This window comes from Macaca nemestrina, chromosome 18 (genome assembly GCF_043159975.1).
Source record: "Macaca nemestrina isolate mMacNem1 chromosome 18, mMacNem.hap1, whole genome shotgun sequence".
NCBI lineage: Eukaryota > Metazoa > Chordata > Mammalia > Primates > Cercopithecidae > Macaca > Macaca nemestrina.
The window spans coordinates 30,513,651-30,536,031 of record NC_092142.1 but is presented as its reverse complement, the minus strand read 5'-3'; the positions used below and the strand labels follow the sequence as shown (position 1 = coordinate 30,536,031).

The 22,381-nt window shown below is 36.5% G+C and overlaps 1 protein-coding gene across 22 annotated transcripts in view; it reads right to left on the bottom strand.

Annotated features, from left to right (window-relative positions):
* Positions 1-22,381, bottom strand: part of LOC139359868 (uncharacterized) — a 71,686-nt gene that overhangs the window by 14,101 nt on the left and 35,204 nt on the right. For 5 of the 22 annotated variants that reach the window (XR_011616404.1, XR_011616395.1, XM_071084480.1 and 2 more), the window contains one exon: positions 1,738-5,827. The exons of 9 other annotated variants lie outside the window; for them this stretch is intronic. Coding sequence is in view for 5 of the 13 variants with exons in the window: in XM_071084475.1 (XP_070940576.1) it covers positions 5,743-5,827 (85 nt within the window). In the remaining 8 variants the exon portion in view is untranslated. Of the gene's footprint in view, positions 1-1,737; positions 5,828-9,600; positions 9,656-10,097; positions 10,258-16,629; positions 19,741-22,381 lie in introns of those variants that run through there. 8 more of the 22 variants (XR_011616405.1, XR_011616408.1, XM_071084477.1 and 5 more) reach the window with 5 other exon arrangements.

The following is a 22,381-nucleotide window of genomic DNA, read 5'->3' as shown; positions in this document are numbered from 1 at the left end:
GACAAGGGATGTAAAGGACCTCTTCAAGGAGAACTACAAACCACTGCTCAGTGAAATCAAAGAGGACACAAACAAATGGAAGAACACACCATGCTCATGGATAGGAAGAATCAATATCGTGAAAATGGCCATACTGCCCAAGGTCATTTATAGATTCAATGCCATCCCCATCAAGCTACCAATGAGTTTCTTCACAGAATTCGAAAAAACTGCTTTAAAGTTCATATGGAACCAAAAAAGAGCCCGCATCTCCAAGACAATCCTAAGTCAAAACAACAAAGCTGGAGGCATCACACTACCTGACTTCAAACTATACTACAAGGCTACAGTAACCAAAACAGCATGGTACTGGTACCAAAACAGATATAGACCAATGGAACAAAACAGAGTCCTCAGAAATAATACCACACATCTACAGCCATCTGATCTTTGACAAACCTGAGAGAAACAAGAAATGGGGAAAGGATTCCCTATTTAATAAATGGTGCTGGGAAAATTGGCTAGCCATAAGTAGAAAGCTGAAACTGGATCCTTGCCTTACTCCTTATACGAAAATTAATTCAAGATGGATTAGAAACTTAAATGTTAGACCTAATACCATAAAAATCCTAGAGGAAAACCTAGGTAGCACCATTCAGGACATAGGCATGGGCAAAGACTTCATGTCTAAAACACCAAAAGCAACGGCAGCAAAAGCCAAAATTGACAAATGGGATCTCATTAAACTAAAGGGCTTCTGCACTGCAAAAGAAACTACCATCAGAGTGAACAGGCAACCTACAGAATGGGAGAAAATTTTTGCAATCTACTCATCTGACAAAGGGCTAATATCCAGAACCTACAAAGAACTCAAACAAATTTACAAGAAAAAAACAAACAACCCCATCAAAAAGTGGGCAAAGGATATGAACAGACATTTCTCAAAAGAAGACATTCATACAGCCAACAGACACATGAAAAAATGCTCATCACTGGCCATCAGAGAAATGCAAATCAAAACCACAATGAGATACCATCTCACACCAGTTAGAATGGCAATCATTAAAAAGTCAGGAAACAACAGGTGCTGGAGAGGATGTGGAGAAATAGGAACACTTTTACACTGTTGGTGGGATTGTAAACTAGTTCAACCATTATGGAAAACAGTGTGGCGATTCCTCAAGGATCTAGAACTAGATGTACCATATGACCCAGCCATCCCATTACTGGGGATATACCCAAAGGATTATAAATTATGCTGCTATAAAGACACATGCACACGTATGTTTATTGCGGCACTATTTACAATAGCAAAGACTTGGAATCAACCCAAATGTCCATCAGTGACAGACTGGATTAAGAAAATGTGGCACATATACACCATGGAATACTATGCAGCCATAAAAAAGGATGAGTTTGTGTCCTTTGTAGGGACATGGATGCAGCTGGAAACCATCATTCTTAGCAAACTATCACAAGAACAGAAAACCAAACACCGCATGTTCTCACTCATAGGAGGGAACTGAACAATGAGATCACTTGGACTCGGGAAGGGGAACATCACACACCGGGGCCTATCATGGGGAGGGGGGAGGGGGGAGGGATTGCATTGGGAGTTATACCTGATGTAAATGACGAGTTGATGGGTGCTGACGAGTTGATGGGTGCAGCACAGCAACATGGCACAAGCATACATATGTAACAAAACTGCACGTTATGCACATGTACCCTAGAACTTAAAGTTTGATAATAAATAAATAAATAAATAAATAAATAAATAAAAGAAAAATATAGTTTCTTCTTTGGACACATAAGACAGTTGCCAGTGCAGAAGCAGTATAAAATACATTCCCTGCAACCTCAAGGGACTTTTTTCAGGACATAAAACAAACAAACAAACAAAAAAATAGGACAAGTCAGAGTCTAATTAAGTAGGTCACAGAGACATTCAAAGCAGGGAAAATCACAGAGAAGAATGAAATCTTGATGGATAAGACTGAATAAAGGACTCAAAAACATCAAATTTATGCCAAGGTAGTAAGAACAGTCATTTCAAAGATACTGGAGAATTCATTCTTGATTCCACTTATTCATAATTTCAAATTATCACTGTGAGATCAAGAGAAATTGATCTAAAATTTTAAAAATGACATTTCAAAAAAATCAGTAACTTGAAAACACTGTACCAAGTGGTCTGCCACAATTTACAAAATATTTACCTTCTACCAACTTCTTTATAGGTTTGTTGTGAGCCATACAAATTTTGTACAAACAATGCTCACCCTTGTGCTTGGAAATGAATCAGACCACAGTATAACTTAGACATAGCATTCTCTTACCACAGAAACTATCTACCACATAGAAGAGGATCATTTTGGAAAGGTATGTTCTAACCTTGCAGGCCTGATGCAAGGATGTTTTCTCTCTCAGACTTCTCAGCCAGGGCACTTTCCCTGCTCAAGGCCAAGAGTTACGAGTTTCTTCATGGCTGTATTCAGCAGCAAACACTGGTTGGTAAGGGTATACAAGGTAATCCTTGTGGGCAGGAGTGGTGAAATAACAGTTCTTTAACTCATAATTGGATGCATTTGTAAGAAGTAAACTTCTCCATAATTTACAGTCTGGATCTTAGGAGAAGGTTCTAGATTCTGTGGCTACAGTGGAAAGGTACTCACCAAGAGAATGATTCACAGGTCATTTTTACTATACAAAAGGAATCCTAACTCAATATGTGCCATAAAATTTTGAAAACCTACAGAAATAATATAGGAAGTACCAAGACCGCATAAATATACTGTCAAAGTTATAATTCAAAACTATAAAGATGATAGTATATTTCAGAGGTGTTAGGGACTAGAGAAAGAAGGTGAAAAAATGGAGGTGTACACTACCCATTGTCCCTTGGAACAAGGCTCAGTCAGAGCCTGGATCCCTAGAATCTTAAGCTTTCATGACATATTGCCAATGAAGAGGCTGATTCAAGACCCCTAATACGAAAAGTGCTCATCACCTATGAGGCAACAGGACTGCTCTGTAAGACTACACCATTTTTCTCTAGACCATGATTCTCAAATAACTATACCCATTGTGAATAAGGCGTGAGGGTTGAGAGGGAAGGAGAGTGGGTAAAATTAAATTATTTTCCTACATCCTAAAAAAAAAATCTAGTGAAGAGATACTTCCCAAATGACTGTCCCACAATTTTAATGGAGGCAGGCACTTATCAATGCTGACATTTCCTGGTATCGTGTATAAGTGAATGTCTGATTTAACAACAATAAATGTAAAAGGCACACATTTACTTGCTTTAAGATATATTATGATCATTAATCTCAGGTGACTTGCAAAGAGTAACATGAATTTCAAGGGCTCTTTTACTGTTTGAGAGCAGATCCCTCCTACCTCATATGTAAACTCTAAAGCTTTTTCCATGCTACTGAATGTCAGCTGCATGAATGAGTCAGTATATTACTGTGATGAGGCCCAGGACAACAGTGATGCCCAGTAGATGCCATATAGTGGAAATCAGCACACGGCAAGTTGCAATGCAGGTTTAGTTGTTTTTTCCCCAATTTTCAGTGGGTAAAGTGATGCAGGTTGTGGTCCAGTAACTCCAGAATAGACTAAGACAAATAAAATAAATAATAAAATAAAATAAAATAATAAAGGAAAAACATCTCGTAATTCCAAGCAGTGAAGTAAAAATCAACTTCTTTCTACCAAAAATATTTCCCTTTAATGAGAAGACATTCTATGCTTGTTAATATCAGCAACAGCCACTCTTCAATGTAACAGATAACCAATGTTACAATGCAGAGGCAAATATTTGTTTTCATAATATATTTTCATATATTTGTTTCATAATGTAATTTTTTTTTCAAAAAAATAGTAATTGTTGGCTGGGTGCAGTGGCTCACACCTGTAATCCCAGCACTTTGGGAGGCTGAGGCTGGCAGATCACAAGGTCAGGAGTTCGAGACCAGCCTGGCCAACATGGTGAAACCCCGTCTCTACTAAAAATCACAAAAATTAGCTGGGCATGGTGGCGGGCTCCTGTAATCCCAGCTACCTGGGAAGCTGAGGCAGGAGAATCATTTGAATCTAGGAGGCAGAGGTTGCAGTGAGCCGAGATCATGCCATTGTACTCCAGCCTGGGCAACAGGGTAACTCGGTCTCAAAAAAAAAAAAAAAAAAAAAAAAAGAACAGTAATTTTTACTGTATTTTTTTTTTCCATTTCCACAACAAATCTTTCTTTTACCCTTTAATTTGAGCCTACATGTGTTATGTGTGAGATGGGTCTCCTGACAGCAGAGGAGATGGTTTTTTAATCCAATTTACAATTCTGTGCCTCTTAAGTGGGACATTTAGACCATTTACATTCTAGGCTCATGTTGATATGTGAGGTTTAGATCCTAAGGTAAAGCCGTCAGCTGGTTGCTTTGTAATATTTATATTGTGCAGTTGCTTTATATGGTGTGTGGGCTATGTACTTAAAGGTGTTTTTGTTAGCAGATATCGTTCTTTCATTTCCATGTGTAGAACTTTTCTAAGGATCTCTTTTTAGGCTGGTCTAGTGGTAATCCCTGAGTGCTTGCTGGTCAGGAAAAACTTTATTTCTTCTTCATTTATGTTTAGTTTGGTGAGATATGAATTTATTGGTTGGAATTTCTTTTATTTAAGAATGTTGAAAATAGGCCCCTGATCTCTTCTGGTTTGTAAAGTTTCTGCTAAAAAGTTCACTCTTAGCTGAATGTTGTTCCTTCTGTACAAAATCTGGGTTTTTCTTGCTGCCTGTAAGATTTTTGTTTAGCATGGAACATGGACCACCTGATGAATATATGCCTTGATGATGTTCATTTTGTATAGACTCTGATTAAATCTTCTCTGGATTTCTTGTATCTGGAAGACTACTTCTCCAGCAAGATTAGAAAAATTATTTTGAATTAGTCCCTCAAATATGTTTTCCAGGTTTTTTACTTTTTCTCTTTCTCTTCGAGGAATGCCAATAATTTATAGGTTTGGTAACTTTACATAATCCCATATTTATGGGATTACAAATCTCTGCACAGCAAGTGTGAGGTGAGTCAGGCTGAAAATCCAAGTGAGCAGGTGATCTGAATACCTGAAGATCTGCCTCAGCATAGAGTATAGACAGACCAACTGCACCCTAATCTGTGCTCAGCAAGGGTTGGGTAGCACAGGCGACTTAACCAGACGAGTAGGTGCTCCAAATGCCTAGAGATCTACCTGAGTGTAAAGCACAAAGGACTCCTCTGCACCCAGATCTCTACATAGGAAGGGGCAACTGAGGCTGCCAATTAGGGTAAGATGGTGCTCAAACTACCCGGAAATCAGCCTGGGCATAGAAAAGACGGGACCCCCTGCATCATAATTTTTGCACTGAAAGGGTGGGACAGCTTAGGCTACTTATCTGATTGAGTGCTCCAATACCCTGAAAATCTGCCTGTAGTCCAATGAGGACTACTCTGTACCCAGACCCCTGCACAGGAATAGTGGGGTGACTCAGGCTGATGATCTGGGTGATCAGGTGCTCCAGACACCTGGATATTTTTTAGGCCATGATGCAAACAGGATCCCCTGCACCATATCAGTACAAAAAGCATGAGATGGCTTAGGCTGCTGTTGTAGATAAGTGGGTGCTTTATTGCCTGGAGATCTATCTGATGTGTGAAACAGAGATGGCCATTCTGCACATTTCAGGAAGCAGGACAAGAAACCCAGCAGTGGTATATGCAGACTGGTTACATGTCACCAAGCTGGCCCTGGTTGCAGTTATTATAGCCCAGGAGAAACTGTGGTTGCAGCAGGCCTACTCCCACCACAGATCTGTGAAAAGAGAAAACACAATTTCAGTGCCTACTGCTGGAGAATTAGAGACTTTCTTCCCTCCTCACAATTCTGGGGCTTCACTCACTTTTACCAGAAAAACGTCGTGACTAGGGCTATTTGCCCACTTTCTTCTACCTGGGATTTTGGGTGTCTTTTATTACTTTAATTGATAGACTTCTTATTCTTAAAGAGCTTATCTTTATGTATTATTTTGCTATTTCCAAAGTCCTCCAATCTGGCATATTGAAACTATATCTTTTTAGTTTATCTTTCATTTTGTTTTAATTACTTTCTCCTTATTTAATCTCATTTCATTTCTCTTTAATAACAAAATTTCATTAATCTTCATTTTTTATTTCACATTATTTTTCATATTGTTTTTATTTCATTTCTCCACACTCCTCTTCATTTCTATTCCTTTTTCATGTCTCACTTTATTTAAATACTATTTTCATTGTATTGTTTTTCTCTTCATGTCCCTTCATTTTATTTATAAAGTCTTTCCTTTTCATTTCTCTATGAACTATTTCATTTCTCCATCTTAATTTATTTCATTTCACTACTGTTATTTTATTTAACTTCATTAAATTTTATTTCATTTAAGATTATCTTCTCATTTCATTTCTTCAAATTTCTCTATTTCATTTCTCCTGATTTCTTTTTTTTTTTTTTTTTGCACTTTTTTGCTTCATTTCATTCCTCTTCATTTCATTTTACTATTCATTTTATTTCATTAGTTTTTATTTGGCATTATTTTATTTCACTTCGTAGTATTTCATTTTCTACTCTATTCACTTCTTCATTTTATCTCCATTTCGGTTCATTTCATTTCCCATTATTTTTTCTTCATTTTACTTATATCTGTTCTTTTCCATTTTAAAATTTCTCATCATTTATTCTCTTTTCTCCTTTGTTTTCGTTTCTTTTCATGTCACTTGTCTTTTTCTATTTCTCTTTACATCATTCTGTGTATTTCTTCTTTTCATTTCTATTTACTCCTCTTTATTGTCTTTCATTTTTTTCTCTACATTTTGTTACACTTCATTTTATTTCTATTTACATGTTTCATTTCATTTCTCACTGCATTTCTTTTTATTTCACTTTATTTTCATTTTTCTTCATTTTATTTATCTTCAGGTCATTTCATTTCTCCTCATTTAATTTCCCTGTTGTTTCTGTCACTTCTCTTCATTTTATTTTATTTCATTTTACTTTTTATTTTTCTTCATTTTATATCAAAACATTTATATATTTATATCAATACATTTCACTTAATTTATCTTCATTTTTCTTTATGCAAACAGTGATGTTATTATCAGCTTAAAATAATGGGTTATAAGATAGTATTTGCATGTGTTATTGTAACCTAACAGCATAAAACATACAATTCAAAAAAAAAAAAAGCAGGAAACTAAATCATGTCACCAGAGAAAATTACCTTCACTAAAAAGAAAACAGAAAAAAAGAAAGAAGGAAAGACCAAAAAACAATCAGAAAACAGATATTAAAATATCAGAAGTCCACCATATCAATAAGAGCACTGAATGTAAATAACTAATCTCTCTCACCAAAAGACATGAAGTGGGTGAATATACTTTCTATTGTGCTTTATTTTAATTTTTCAGACAGAGTCTCACTGTATAGCCCAGACTGGAATGCAGTGGCTTCCTCTCAGCTCACTGCAACCTCTGCCTCCCAGATTCAAGTGATTCTCCTGCCTCAGCCTCCCAAGTAGCTGGGATTACATACACCCACCACCACGACCAGCTAATTTTTGTCTTTTTAGTAGCAATGGGGTTTCACCATGTTGGCCAAGCTGGTCTCGAACTCCTGACTTCAACTTATCCACCTGCCTCGGCCTCCCAAAGTGCTGGGATTACAGGCATGAATCACTGTGCCCAGCCCAGTTTTTTAAAAAATAGACCATGGATCTGTTGCCTACAAGAAAAATACTCCTATGAAAACACACATAGAATGAAAATACAGAGACTTAATAAAGACATTCCATGCCAATGGAAACAAAAGGAGGTCAGGTAAGCTATACTTATATCAGACAAAACAGATTACAAGACAAGAACTCTAAAAAAGACAAAAAAGTCACTATATAATAATAAAAGGTTCAATTCAGCAAGACGATATAACAATTTTAAATATATATGCATCCAACACTAGAGCACCCAGATATATACAGCAAATATTATTGAGCTAAAAAGAGACTCCAATAAAATAATAGCTGGAGACTTCAACACCCCACTTTCAGAATTGGACAGATCTTTTGGATAGAAACTAAAAAGAAACACTGGACACAATCTTCACTATATACCAAACAAATCTAATAGATACTTACAGAACATTTATTGCAATGACTATAGAATACACATTCTTTTTCTAAGCACATAGATCATTCTCAAGAATAGACCATATGTAAGGTCACAAGCAAGTATTAAAACATTAAAAAGAACTAAATATCTTCTCTGACCACAATAGAAAAAAACTAGAAATAAATAACAAGAATTTTGAGAAGTACACAAATACATAGAAATTAAACAATATGTTCCTGAATGACCAGTGGGTCAATGAAGAAACAGAGAAAAATTGAAATTTTTTTCAAATGAATGATAATGAAAACACAATGTAACAAAACTTATGGGATACAACAAAAGCGGTGCCATAAGAAACGTTTATAGCTGTAAGTGCCCACATTAAAAAAAGAAAAACTTTAAATAAAAAACCTAATGATACATCTTAAAAAACTAGAGAGGCAAAGCAAACTAAATCCAAAATTAAAAGAAAATAATAATAAAGATTGGAGTAGAAATAAATTTGAAATGACAAAAGACAAAAGATTAATAGAACAGTAAGTTGTTTGTTGTTGTTGTTGTTGTTGTTGTTGTTGTTTTTTGCAAACTTACACAAAAGGGCAAACCTTTAGCTAGACTAAGAAAAAAAGATCCAAATAAATAGAACCAGAGATGGAAAAAGAGACATTACAACTGATACTAAAGTAATTCAAAGGACTGTTAGTGACTACTAAGCAAAAATCCTCAACAAAACATTAGCAAACTGAATTCAACAATATACTGGAAAGAGCATTCATCATTACCAAGTGGTATTTATTCCTGAGATGCAAGGATTTTTTAACATACTCAAATCAATCCATGTAATACATCATATCAACACAGTAGAAATGAAAAACCTATATTAGCATTTTAATTAAAGCTGAAAAAGCACTTGACAAAATTCAACATCCCCTCATGACAACAACCTTCAAAACATTCCTCAACATAATAAAAGCCATGTATGACAGCCAAAAGGCTAGTATCATACTAGCTGGGGAAAAACTGAAAACCTTTCCTCTAAGATTTGGAACACAACAAGGATGCCGATTTTCACCACTGTCATTCAACATAGCACTAGAAATTCTAGCTAAAGCAATAGGAGGACAAGAGAAAAAAATTAAGGGCATCAAAATTGAAATGGAAGAAGTAAAATCGTTCTTGTTTGCTGATGAACTATGTATGAAAATGGTGCTTTCAAGACTTTAACTTGAGGACTAATTATAGTAACATTTTTTGTATGTTTGCCATCTCTTAGCACAGTGGTTCCCAAACTTTTTGGCACCAGGGATTGATTTCATGGATGACAATTTTTCCACAGACCACAGGGGTGGAGGGTGATGGTTTCAGGATGATTCAAGTGAATTACATTTATTGTGTACTTTATTTCTATTATTACACTGTAACATATAATGAAATAATTATACAACTTACCATAATGTAGAATCAGTGAGAGCCCTGAGCTTGTTCTGCAACTAGATAGTCCCATCTGGGGGTGACAGGAGATAGTGACAGTTTCAGGCATTAGATTCCGGTAAGGAGCATGCAATCTAGATCCCTCGCATGTGTGCTCACAATAGGGTTTGCTCTCTTAGGGGAATTTAATGCAGCAGCTGATCTGACAGGAGGTGGAGCTCAGGCGGTAATGTGAGTGATTGGGAGTGGCTGTAAATACAGATGAAGCTTCCCTCACCAGCCTGCTGCTCATCTCTTGCTGTGTGGCCCAGTTCCTAATGGGCCACCAACTGGTCACTGGGGATCCCTGTCTTAGCAGATCGCCTCTGATGCATATCACCTTCTGGTTTATTTGCATAATAAACCAGTTTGCTTTCTTTTCTACCACTACCAGATTTAGGGGAAGTTAAAGATAATTTTTAAAAATTATATTATCCAAGCACTGTCCACAGTTACCAAATATGATATAAACATACAAAGTGAACAGCAAGCTTCATTCTAAAGGACTTTCCCTCTTGGTCTTCCAGTCACAACCCACAATTATGCAGTGAAGTGCACACTCCAACATCTGCAAACAGAATGATCTCTCTTCCTATTTCTATCTATAGTCCGTTCTGGAGCAGTCAGACAAGATTTCTACAAAAAAAATCACAGAGTATTAATCAGCCATTTCACCTTTTTCAATACCCCTGGCATTTTCACACCTAAAATTAATTCAGACACCATGGGCCCAGAAACCCAATCAGAATTCCACATGTGTATTGATTAGGCGTGAGATTTGAAGCTTCTTTCTCTTCCTCTTTCTCAGTGACCACCAAAGTGCAGAGGCATCTGCTATTTTTTTTTCCCCCCATCCAAGACCTAAATCTGCAGCCTCAAATTCTGAATTGAGGTTCTGGGAATCTTCAGCATGTGTTAGAGCAGCCTCCATGAGAAAATTTCTGCTCTAATTTTTCTCTCCTTGGTGTAACACCGAATGACACAGAGCCGGTTTGGCCTCCAACAAAGATTCACAAGACGGGACCAGAATTTGGATTGAGAATGTACAGAAAACCCATGGGAGCCCTTTTTTTTTTTTTTTTTTTTTTTTTTTTTGGCATTATGAAAGGTGAACTTAAAGTCCTCTCCCCATTGATAGTGAGGCTTTCAAGTTTTCTAGATCTTATCTAGTTTCCTGATGCAGTTGTCTGAAGGGCTCTTGGTGTAAACAAAACCTGGTGGCAGAATTTGTCATTGTTAATAAGCAGCTCAGCAGTAGGAGGTCAGAGCCACAAAATATCCAGATCCATGACCATCAGAGTAGAGTATTCTTGTCCTTTCTTTTACCTAAGAGTTAGCTAACCAGGGACAGATGATCTCACACCTAGATCCAGGATCTACAGCTCCCCCAGGGCAGTTTCATTTTCCATTCTGGCCCAACAGAAATATCTGAAGTCTCTCTACCTGGATCATCATGGGGGCATCAGCCCAGGGTCACTGCCGGCTCTCTCACAAACAGCTAGGAGTCATACTGACTGATGTGCATAAACTATCACGTTTCATGACACTAAGAAGCTCCCCTTTCTTCTTAGTATCTCTTTGTTTAAAACTTGCTTTGGAAAATGAAGGCTCTTATCCTTGTTTACTGATCAGATATGATGACTCTACCAACTTACAACTCAACCATGATTTTACAGTTTACCTTTCTCCACACTCTTGATAAGACTTACCTCTCTTCAATATCTACCATCCTAACAGGCGTGGCATGGTATCTCATCCTACATTTGCCTGATGACTGGTGATGTTGAAAAGCTTTTCATATACCTGCTGGTCATTTGTAAGTCTTCTTTGAAAAATACAAATCTATTCAGTTTTTTGTCTATTTTTCCACCTGGTTATCACTGTTATCATTATCATTATCATCGTTTCTGTTTTAAATTGCATGAGTTTATGTTCTGAACAGTAACCTCTTATCAGATATATGATCTGCAAGTATTTTTTTCCCATCCTGTAGGTTTTCTTGTTTTGTTTCCTTTGCTATGAAGCTATTTAGTTTGCTGCAGTCCCATTTGTTTGCATTTGTTTATTTTTAGACTATTGAAAATGGAATTGGCTTTTTATTCTGAATAGTTTGCTCTTAGTGTATGGAAATACAACTAATATTTTTAAAATTTTAGTTTTGTGTCTTGCTACTTTACTGAATGCATTTGTTAGTTAAAACATGTTTTTTGTTCTGGGTATTTTTATATAAAATATTATGTCATCTACTAACTGTGAGATTTTTACTTTTGTTCTTTCCAATTTGGATGGTTCTCTTTTTTTTTGTATAATTCTTCTGATGCAAACTTCCACAAACATGTTAAGACAGAAGCACTGTGGGTGGGCATGATGTAGTCTTGCATTGGTGTATGCATATTTGCCTCTTCCAGTTTTTATAAAGTGGTTTTAGCAAATAAAGGTATTCTCTTCTTCAGCCCCCAGGCTGATGGGATCCCCTCTGGAACTGTAGAAAAGAGGAATTATAGATGGATCACATGGCTTCTGCTGGGTGTGTCTTTGGTCGTCTTGTACCGGAGACTAAGGAAGTCATGGATTGTCTGATTGTCTTGAGGACTTTGATCTATAATACAGAAACTATGAAAGGGTTCTACCGTTGGGCTTAAATATGGTAGGACTAATACCAGGTATGTGAATAAGTTTGGCACCCACTGGGTACCTAGGAGGATTCCCTACAAGTCACCATGTGGGTTCCTGGGTATGCAAAACTGGCCATGGACAGTGGCTGTGAGGGTTGGAACTAAGTCACAGGGTTGCTGCAAGGAAACAAGGTTGAGGCCAAAGTCTGCAGGCCTGTCTCCAGAGTTATGGCTGCGTATGTCTTTCTGTAGGTCTCTCAGTGGGCAGGAACACTTCTGCACCATGGCTGAGAAGCGTTTGTAACAGGTTACAGGGTTGCTTCAGGATCCTCAGAAAGACAAAGTTTGATGCACTATTCCCTGGTCTATAGTCATGTCTACGGGTTCTTGAGTTTGCTACCTATGTGAAGGACTGCTCTCTCAAAATGGCCCTCCTTGGTCATGGGTTCCACCAGGGTTTCACAAACCCAATAATTAGCAAGTACCATTTTACTTCCTCTGTCTATAAGGTTAATACTTAAAATACCTTATGTAAGTGAAATCATGCACTGTCACTTCATTAGTGTCTTATTTTACTTAACATATCTTCAAGGTTTATTTTTACTTAGCACATGACATGATTTTCTTGAGGCTGAAGAATATTTTATTGTAGGTATAAGGGTCATTTAAAAAAATTCATTCATCCATAGAGAGACATGTGAGTTGTTTTCACATTTTAGTTTTTGTTAATTTTGTTGCAAGAAACATCAGTGTGCAAATATATCTTCCAGGTCGTGCTTTACATATTTAGAACAGAGCTCTAGAAGTGGAATTGCTGAATTACACAATAACTTCATTTTTAATTTTGCAGGGAAATCTCCACACTATTTTCATAATGGATGCATCATTTTATACTCACCAATGGTGTACAAGGGTTTCAATTCCTCCATACTTTTCATAATACTTACTATTTTTTGTTTGCTTGAAAGTGGCTATCATAATGGCCAAGGTAATATCTGTGATTTTCCTTTGCATTTTTCTAAGTAATTTTTCTTATGATTGTTGGCTATTTGTGTATCTTTGGAGAAATGTCTGTTCAATCTTTGGTCTGTTTTAAAAATCATGTTATTTAATTCTTGTTTAGTTTTTCGAGTTTATATTCTAGATATCATAATAACTCCTGTCAAATATACGATTCTCAAATATATTGTCTCACTTCTTATGTGGAATTTTCATTCCACTGAATTTTTATTTGACATATAGAAGTTTAGAGTAGTCCCATTTATTTGTTTTCTTTGTTGCATATGGGTTTGATGTCATATCCAAGAAGATAGTATACAGACCATTGTCATAATCTTTCTCCCTATACTTTTGGTAGCAATTTGAGAGTTATAGTTCTTATGTGCAAGAATTAATGCATTCAAGACAGTTTTTGCATATGGTGCAGGGGAAGGGTCAAAACTAAATTTTTCCATGTAGATATCCAGTTTCTCAACACCATTTATTGAAGAAACTATCCTTTCTTTATTGCGTAGGTATAGCAAACATGTTTAAGACTATTTAATCATACATACAAGGGTTTATTTGGGGGTATTGTATACTGTTCCATCATCCATTTGTGTTACTGCCAGTAGATTAGTACTCTGTTTCTAGGAATTTGATTTCAGACATCTCATATAAGTAGAATTATAAAGTACCTTTTTTTGCCTGGCTTATTTCACTTAGCACAATGCCCTCAAATTTTTTATAATTATTATATTTATAATAAAATATCCTTCATTTTAGAAGTTAAATAATATTCAATTATTTATATATTGAGGAAAAGTAAAATCTCTTCCCCTTACTGGCTTTTGTGAATAATACTAAAATGGATATGGATGTTTAAATAACTCTTTATTTGGCCACATATGCAAGGATTTATTTATGTGCTCTATTATGTTTCATTGGTGTATTTGTCTTCCTTTATTCCAGTACCAAATTATTTTTGTTATATAGCTTTATATTATGTTTTTAAATCAGGAAGTATTATGCCTCCAACACTGTTTCTCTTTTAGTAACTGTTTCTCTTTTAGCAACTGCTCTTCTGGTCCCTTTAGATATCATATCATTATCTTTACATTTATGCAAAAAACTGCATACCTGTCATCCAACATATACCACTGGGTTGCCACAAACTCTTAATTTCTGGAATTTCCACAGAAAAGTTGATCACTATGGTTATGGTAACATATCTATGAAGAAATGATTACCTGTTTTCTGTTCTGCCATCATTCTGGTGTTCTCACTTGGTATAATTCTACATTAGATTTGGAAAGTATATTTAACTAAACTTAGTAAGTAGAACAACGTACTATTTTTCTTTCAGCATTATATTCTGAAAAAAGACAGTGGCAAACCCCTTAACTAGTGCTCACACCTTACTCAACATTAGAGAATCTGCATAATAGAGCACATAAATATCCTTGCATATGTGGCATATGTGTATAACCCTATACATGTAATAATTTTGGGAAGACTTTTGTCCAAAATTTAAATCATGGAAAACGCCACAGTATTTATACCAGAAATAATTCTTACAAATGTAAACCAATGAGCAAAGGCTTTAACTGTTGCTTAAATCCTACCCAACAAAAATAAAAGCCCCTCCAAATATAATAAACATTGAAAGACTTTTGTCCAAAATATACACTTTACAAGACACCAGAGAGCTTATACTGGAAAGAAACTACAGGTGCAATACATTTGGGAAAGTATTCAATCAATCAAAAATCAAGTTTAAATAAAAATAAGAGGAATCACGCTAGAAAGGACTCAGGTACTAACATTTAGACATTACACTGGAGTGTTTATTACAGTGAATAATCACAAGTCCAAAGTATTAGATAATTGTATCTTTCAATGAAAAAAAGAGATTGGTGGCTCAACAGGTATATTCAATGTATACATTTTTTGTAATGACAATACTTAAGGTTAAGTAAATATTGATGTAATGAAACTCACATTACTCAATGCTATTCCTTCATTACTAATATTTGTGTAAAAGAACATGGTTGATTGCTGCAACCTACAAACTAGAGAGAGGTTTTTCTATATTAGCTGAGGAGCATTTACGTCAACTCTCTCCTGGAAGATTAAAGGCATTGAAATATAAGATGTACGATGAAAATCTAAATGGAGATGCTCGTTTTGTTTGACTTATGTCAGCGCTATAAGTCATGCATGACGAGTTATGTGTTCAGGGTACTATTCTTTTCCATTAAAGTGTGAGATTTGAACACTCTAATTTTTAGAAATAAATAATCAAGTCTGCTAGTCTATTGATATGCTGATGCATCTCCTTATTAGCACTATCAAAAAGTCTTGAAATTAAATGGTGTGGAAGCAATACAGAAATCAGCAGAGATATGAGAGAAAGTAGATAGGACATAAGTTGTCCTCTGTGATAGGATATAAATTGTGAATTCAACTTTCTAAATAATTAGTCTGTTTAAAAAATAAAGGAAGCCCAGTGGAGCAGAACAGAGCCCTCAGAAATAATACCACACATCTACAGCCATCTGATCTTTGACAAAACTGACAAAAACAAGAAATGGGGAAAGGATTCCCTATTTAATAAATGGTGCTGGGAAAATTGGCTAGCCATAAGTAGAAAGCTGAAACTGGATCCTTTCCTTACTCCTTATACAAAAATTAATTCAACATGGATTAGAGACTTAAATGTTAGACCTAAAACCATAAAAACCCGAGAAGAAAACCTAGGCAATACCATTCAGGACACAGACATGGGCAAGGATTCCTGTCTAAAACACCACAAGCAATGGCAACAAAAGCCAAAATTGACAAAAGGGATCTCATTAAACTAAAGAGCTTCTGCACAGCAAAAGAAACTACCATCAGAGTCAATAGGCAACCTACAGAATGGGAGAAAATTTTTGCAATCTACTCATCTGACAAAGGGCTAATATCCAGAACCTACAAAGAACTCAAACAAATTTACAAGAAAAAAAACAACCCCATCAAAAAGTGGGCAAAGGATATGAACAGACGCTTCTCAAAAGAAGACATTTATGCAGCCAACAGACACATGAAAAAATGCTCATCATCACTAGCCATCAGAGAAATGCAAATCAAAACCACAATGAGATACCATCTCACACCAGTTAGAATGGCAATCATTAAAAAGTCAGGAAACAACAGATGCTGGAGAGGATGTGGAGAAACAGGAACACTTTTACACTGTTGGTGGGACTGTAAACTAGTTCAACCACTGTGGAAGACAGTGTGGCGATTCCTCAAGGATCTAGAACTTGAAATACCATTTGACCCAGCCATCCCATTACTGGGTATATACCCAAAGGATTATAAATCATGCTGCTATAAAGACACATGCACAAGTATGTTTATTGTGGCACTATTCACAATAGCAAAGACTTGGAACCAACCCAAATGTCCATCAATGACAGACTGGATTAAGAAAAGGTGGCACATATACACCATGAAATACTATGCAGCCATAAAAAAGGATGAGTTTGTGTCCTTTGTAGGGACATGGACGCAGCTGGAAACCCTTATTCTCAGCAAACTATCGCAAGGACAGAGAACCAAACACCGCATGCTCTCACTCATAGGTGGGAATTGAACAATGAGATCACTTGGACAAAGGAAGGGGAACATCACACACCAGGGCCTGTTGTGGAGTGGGGCGAGGGGGGAGGGATAGCATTAGGAGATATACCTAATGTAAACGACAAGTTAATGGGAGCAGCACACCAACATGGCACATGTATACATATGTAACAAACCTGCATGTTGTGCACGTGTACCCTAGAACATAAAGTATAATTAAAAAAAAAAAAAGAAAACAAAAGGAAACTAATGATTAAAAACAATAAATAAATAAATAAATAAATAAAGGAAGCAAATTTTTCACATAGATTATGGTATCAGAAGAACAATACTTTATGAGTGTTTGTAATATGTATTTTGCCCCTTGAGAATATGGTGGATTTTGAAATGTTTTATTCAATGTGTGAATTTGTTTTAGTAAATAAAACAATTTTTAAAATGTGCTAACAGTTGTATATTTGATGATGTGCTATTATCCAACCAAAAATGTTAACTTATTCAGCCTTATTCAAGATTCCAGGTAATATATGATAAAATGCCATTTCAAGCAATTCTTATTTCCAGTGGTATTAAACTTTAAATAATTTGGAGAACACTGATTCCATAACTTATATTTTTATTCTATTTTTTGTCACTGTTGAGACATTATGGTGGCTATAACAAAGATTTCATGGAAGTATAATAATAAATTATGCCTTTCTTAAACTTGAATTCTTGAATTACCATTTACAATATATTACTCTATAATTTATTTTCCACACACCATTCCTCAGGGCCTACAAAACACATAGAGAGTTTTATTTCTGATTTACATTACCAAATAATACAAATATGTCAACCCAAAGGGGAAGTTTAGGAGTATGACAGTTGTGGAGAAACTAATATGTGTGTCTGTATGTGTGAGACACAAACAGAGAGGGAGAAAGAAATACTTGTCGTGAGAATGAATAGAAAATAAATATTGAAATAAAACATTATTTCCAAATTGCTGATGTTTTACTAGTAAGCTGGAAATACCTGCAAGCTAGAAACCACACAGACTATAAAAGAAAATTGATATTGAATTAATTTCCCTAAAATATGATTGTTTCTGATCCAGAAAACCTTTCTTTCTTTCTGCAAATCCTATCTTTTCTTACGTATTACTCATGCAAAAACTATTGCATAATTTACTTATTCCAACACTCATAAAGTCTTCTTTACATAACCTGCTCACGGCTTTTAAGAATATTGCTCATGAAACTTAATGGTGTTCAAAAATTAATTCAAAGATATGAGTAATTCCACAGAGAGTGTGTAAGTTACATTTCACTTTGTACATTTTATTTTTTTTTTCAATTGGACAACTCTACTTCAGCCAATTTTTTGTAGTTATTGTTCTTTTCTTTTTGTAATTCTAATCATAATGTTTTTGACTATACTGTAACAGTTTTTTAATCAGGTAAAAACTGGTGAGGCCTCATAAGTCAAGGGGTTGTTGCGGTATTTACATAAACATACAAGATTGTGCTGGATGGCTAATAGGTGTTTCACAACTGGAATGCGTTTCTAGCTTAAGGTAAGAGACTGAAACATTCAGGTGAAGAGTGGCATTGATTCTACAGGTGGAGAGAGGACACCTGTTCCCAAGTTGCACAACTGACTCTGAATTTAGGAAGCATAATTCTGCTTGCTTCATTTTGTAATTATTTCCACTTCCTCTCTGTCTCCTCAGTTTTATCCCCAGCTGCACATGCATTAAAACCCTTGTCCTTCTTTGTCGGTTATGGCTGCAGTTTTCTCACTGCTCTCCTCACCCCATGGCACCTCACACAGGACTGTCTTGGGTCTGATGTGAGAAGCAGTTTTAACTGGGGATTGGAGTCTATTTACAAGTGTTAAATACAACATTCTGACCACTTGAGATGAGGGCAAAAGTTCCATGGTCCAGGAGATTAAGAAAGACAGAATGATGGCTGGTGTGGAGACAAATACAACATGATAACGGCATTCTTCTCAGAGAAGTAGATACAACTGACTAAAAAACATGGGGAACACTTTTGAAATGTAGGGAGAAAACTGGAAATGAGTTCCTTTTAATCACTCTAAGGTCTTAGAGTAGCTACAAGTGGTATCATTTCAAGGACAAATATGAGAGATGAGATGCAGATTTGGAAAATATTGTCAATTTCTGGGGATCAGGGAAGTAGGATTATGTCTTATGATTTAGAGGAATTACTGAGCAGTAGTGCAGACCAGCTGCTTTTGGAAGATAGAGATTGTCATACTTGCCAGGGCCTAGATAAATGGCAATGAGAAGGGTGAGTGGTATCTAAAGCAAATGTGGACACAGCTTTAAAATGTTAGATTGTCAGACAAAATGTTGAAAATGATATCTTTGGGAGACTGTACTAGGCAGAATGAGCAAGGTGTGCGGGGTGGTAACAAAGAACTATCTGTTATTACCACTCACCCCACTGATCAGTGTAGTCATGGGGCCCTAGTTCTGTGATAGGCACTGGGAAAGTTGGGGGAAGTGCTGGCCAGTCAGATGCAGGCAGCATTTCAACATCCAAGACTCCACCCAGCTCTTAGGCTAAGTTCCTTCACAGCCCATATTCTCCTTTCACTCAGCGTGTCTAGAGTTGAAAGTCCACTGTCCACTGTGGAAATGGATACAATGTTGGATAGCAGGTTATTCTCACACATTTAACATTGGTAAAACTGCATCCCATTCTGTAGTTATTAGTTTGTGTTCAGGTATCAAGAAAAGACGTTGTATAGTATCAGATATTAAAAATATGTGTATTTTGTCTGTCTTATCTACATTGTGAATAGGTAGCAGCCCAGGACTGATGGAATAGTGCAGTAACCTTATGGTGTATCAGTAGATTTTCATTCCCTCAAACCATATTTCAAACTGCAACAAGGAGAAAATGCAAAGCTGATATGAACTAGGGAATTATCAGAGATAAAGAGAGACAGACACCAATACAATAATAAGTGGAGAATTAAACACCCTACTTTTAGCATTAGAAAGTTCATCTAGACAGAAAATAAACAAACATCAGACCTCACCTACATTATAGAATAAATGAAACTAATACATATTTACAAATGATTTCACTCAATGGCTACAGAATACACATACGTTTTCTCAGCACAAGGATCATTCCAAAGGAAAGACCACATGTTAGGCAAAAAAAAGTAAGTCTTAGAACAATCAAAGAAATTAAAATGATATCAAATATCTTCTCTGACCACAAGGAAACAAAATATGAAATCAATACCAAGAGGAATTTTGAAAACTGTACAAACACATAGAAATTAAACAAGATGCTCTGTAACAACCAGTGGGGCAATGAAAACATTAAAAGGAAATTTGAAAAACTTCATGAAGCAAATGATAGAAACAACATACTCAAACTTATGGGATAGAGCAAAAGCACTGCTAAGAGAAAATAATATAGATATAAGAGCCTGCATCAGAAAAAAAGAAGAAAACCTTCAAATAAAAAAAACCTAACGATGCATCTTAAAGAACCAGAAAATCAAAAGCAAAAAAAAAAAAAATGTGAAAGAGAATAAATAAAGATCGGAGCCAAAATAAATGACATTGTAATGAAGAAAGGAATTTTAAAAAATGAAAGAAATGCAAAGTCAGTTTTATAAAAAGATAAACAAAATTGACAAACCTGTAGCCAGACTCAATAAGAAAAAGAGGAACAAGATCCAAATAAACAAAATGAGAGTTGAAAAAGGTGACATTACAATCATTACCACAAAAATTCAAATGATCATTAGGGACGACTATGAGCAACTATATGCCAATAAATTGGAAACCCTAGAAGAAATGAATAAATTCTGAGACACCTACAACCTAAGAAGAAACTATGAAGAAATCCAAAACCACAAGAGAAAAATAACAAGTCATAAGATAAAAACTGTCACAGAAAGTCTCCCAGCAAAGGACTGGACTTGGTGGCTCTCACCTGTAATCTCAGCACTTTAGAAGGCCAACGCGGGTGGGTCACTTGAGGTCAGGAGTTCTAGACCTGTTGGGAGCACGCCCCCCAAAATCTGGCCATAAACTGGCCCCAAGACTGGCCATAAACAAAATCTCTGCAGCACTGTAACATGTTCATAATGGCCCTAACGCCCATGCTGGAAGGTTGTGGATTTACGGGAATGAGGGAAAGGAACACCTGGCCCGCTAAGGGCAGAAAACCGCTTAAAGGCATTCTTAAGCCACAAACAATAGCATGAGTGATCTGTGCCTTAAGAACAGGTTCCTGCTGCAGTTAACTAGCCCAACCTACTCCTTTAATTTGGCCCATCCCTTCATTTCCCATGTGGGATACTTTTAGTTAAATTAATATCTATAGAAACAATGCTAATGACTGGTTTGCCGTTAATAAATATGTGGGTAAATCTCTGTTTGGGGCTCTCAGCTCTGAAGGCAGTGAGACCCTTGATTTCCCACTTGACACCTCTATATTTCTGTGTGTACGTCCTTAATTACCCTAGTGCCACTGGGTTAGGGTCTCCCCAACTGAGCTGGTCTCAGCAAGTGACGTCCATTCATGGGGGCTTGAATCCAGGTCGAAGGGTTGCCGGAGTGACAGTTGGAACAGAAAACCAGCTGGAGGACACCCAAGTACTCTTAAAGCAATCCCCGTGGTGAGTAAAAAGGGGAGCTCGGAAGCGTCAGGGTAACAATGGGACAGGTGTGGGGTCTGGTTCGTTTTACCTTGGAACTTTTTCACACTTATGATTAGGAGAAACAAGAGTATAACGAAGTAACAGAAGAGGTTACAAAGCAGGTTTATTTGCCAGCTAAAGCTAAAGTGGCAAAGGAAGGAGCGGTTCTTCCCTACCCTTCTATATCCCCTCATTATTATTTTGAAGAAAAAGACCCTCCAGATCCTGCTTTTCCAGAGGACACTTGGCGAAAAGTAGTTCCCCCAATAACTGTCTGAGCAGCGCCTCAAGTGACTACTCTTAGTTCTATTATTCAGCAAGCTAAACAAGAGCGTGATTTAGAGGCTTGGCAGTTCCCTGTTAGAATACACCCCCCAGATCAACAGGGAAATATTATAGCTGCATTTGAGTCTTTTCATTTTAAATTACTCAAAGAATTTAAACAAGCTATAAATCAGTACGGACCAGGTTCTCCCTTTGTAATGGGACTGTTAAAGAATGTTGCTGTTTCCAGTCAAATGATACCCACTGACTGGGACGCTCTTGCTCGAGCTTGTCTAACTCCTGCTCAGTTTTTACAATTTAAAACCTCGTGGGCAGATGACGCTTCCATACACGGTGCTCACAATGCCCAGGCCCAACTTCATTTAATATAACTGCAGACCAACTTTTGGCGGTTGGTAGCTGGGCTGGTTTAGATGCAAAACTGGTTATGCAGGATGATGCCATAGAACAGCTTAGAGGAGTGTGCATTAGAGCTTGGGAAAAAAAATCACTTCAGGTGGAGAACAATACCCTTCCTTTAGTGCTATGAAACAGGGACCAAGAGAACCATATGTTGATTTTATAGCTTAGTTACA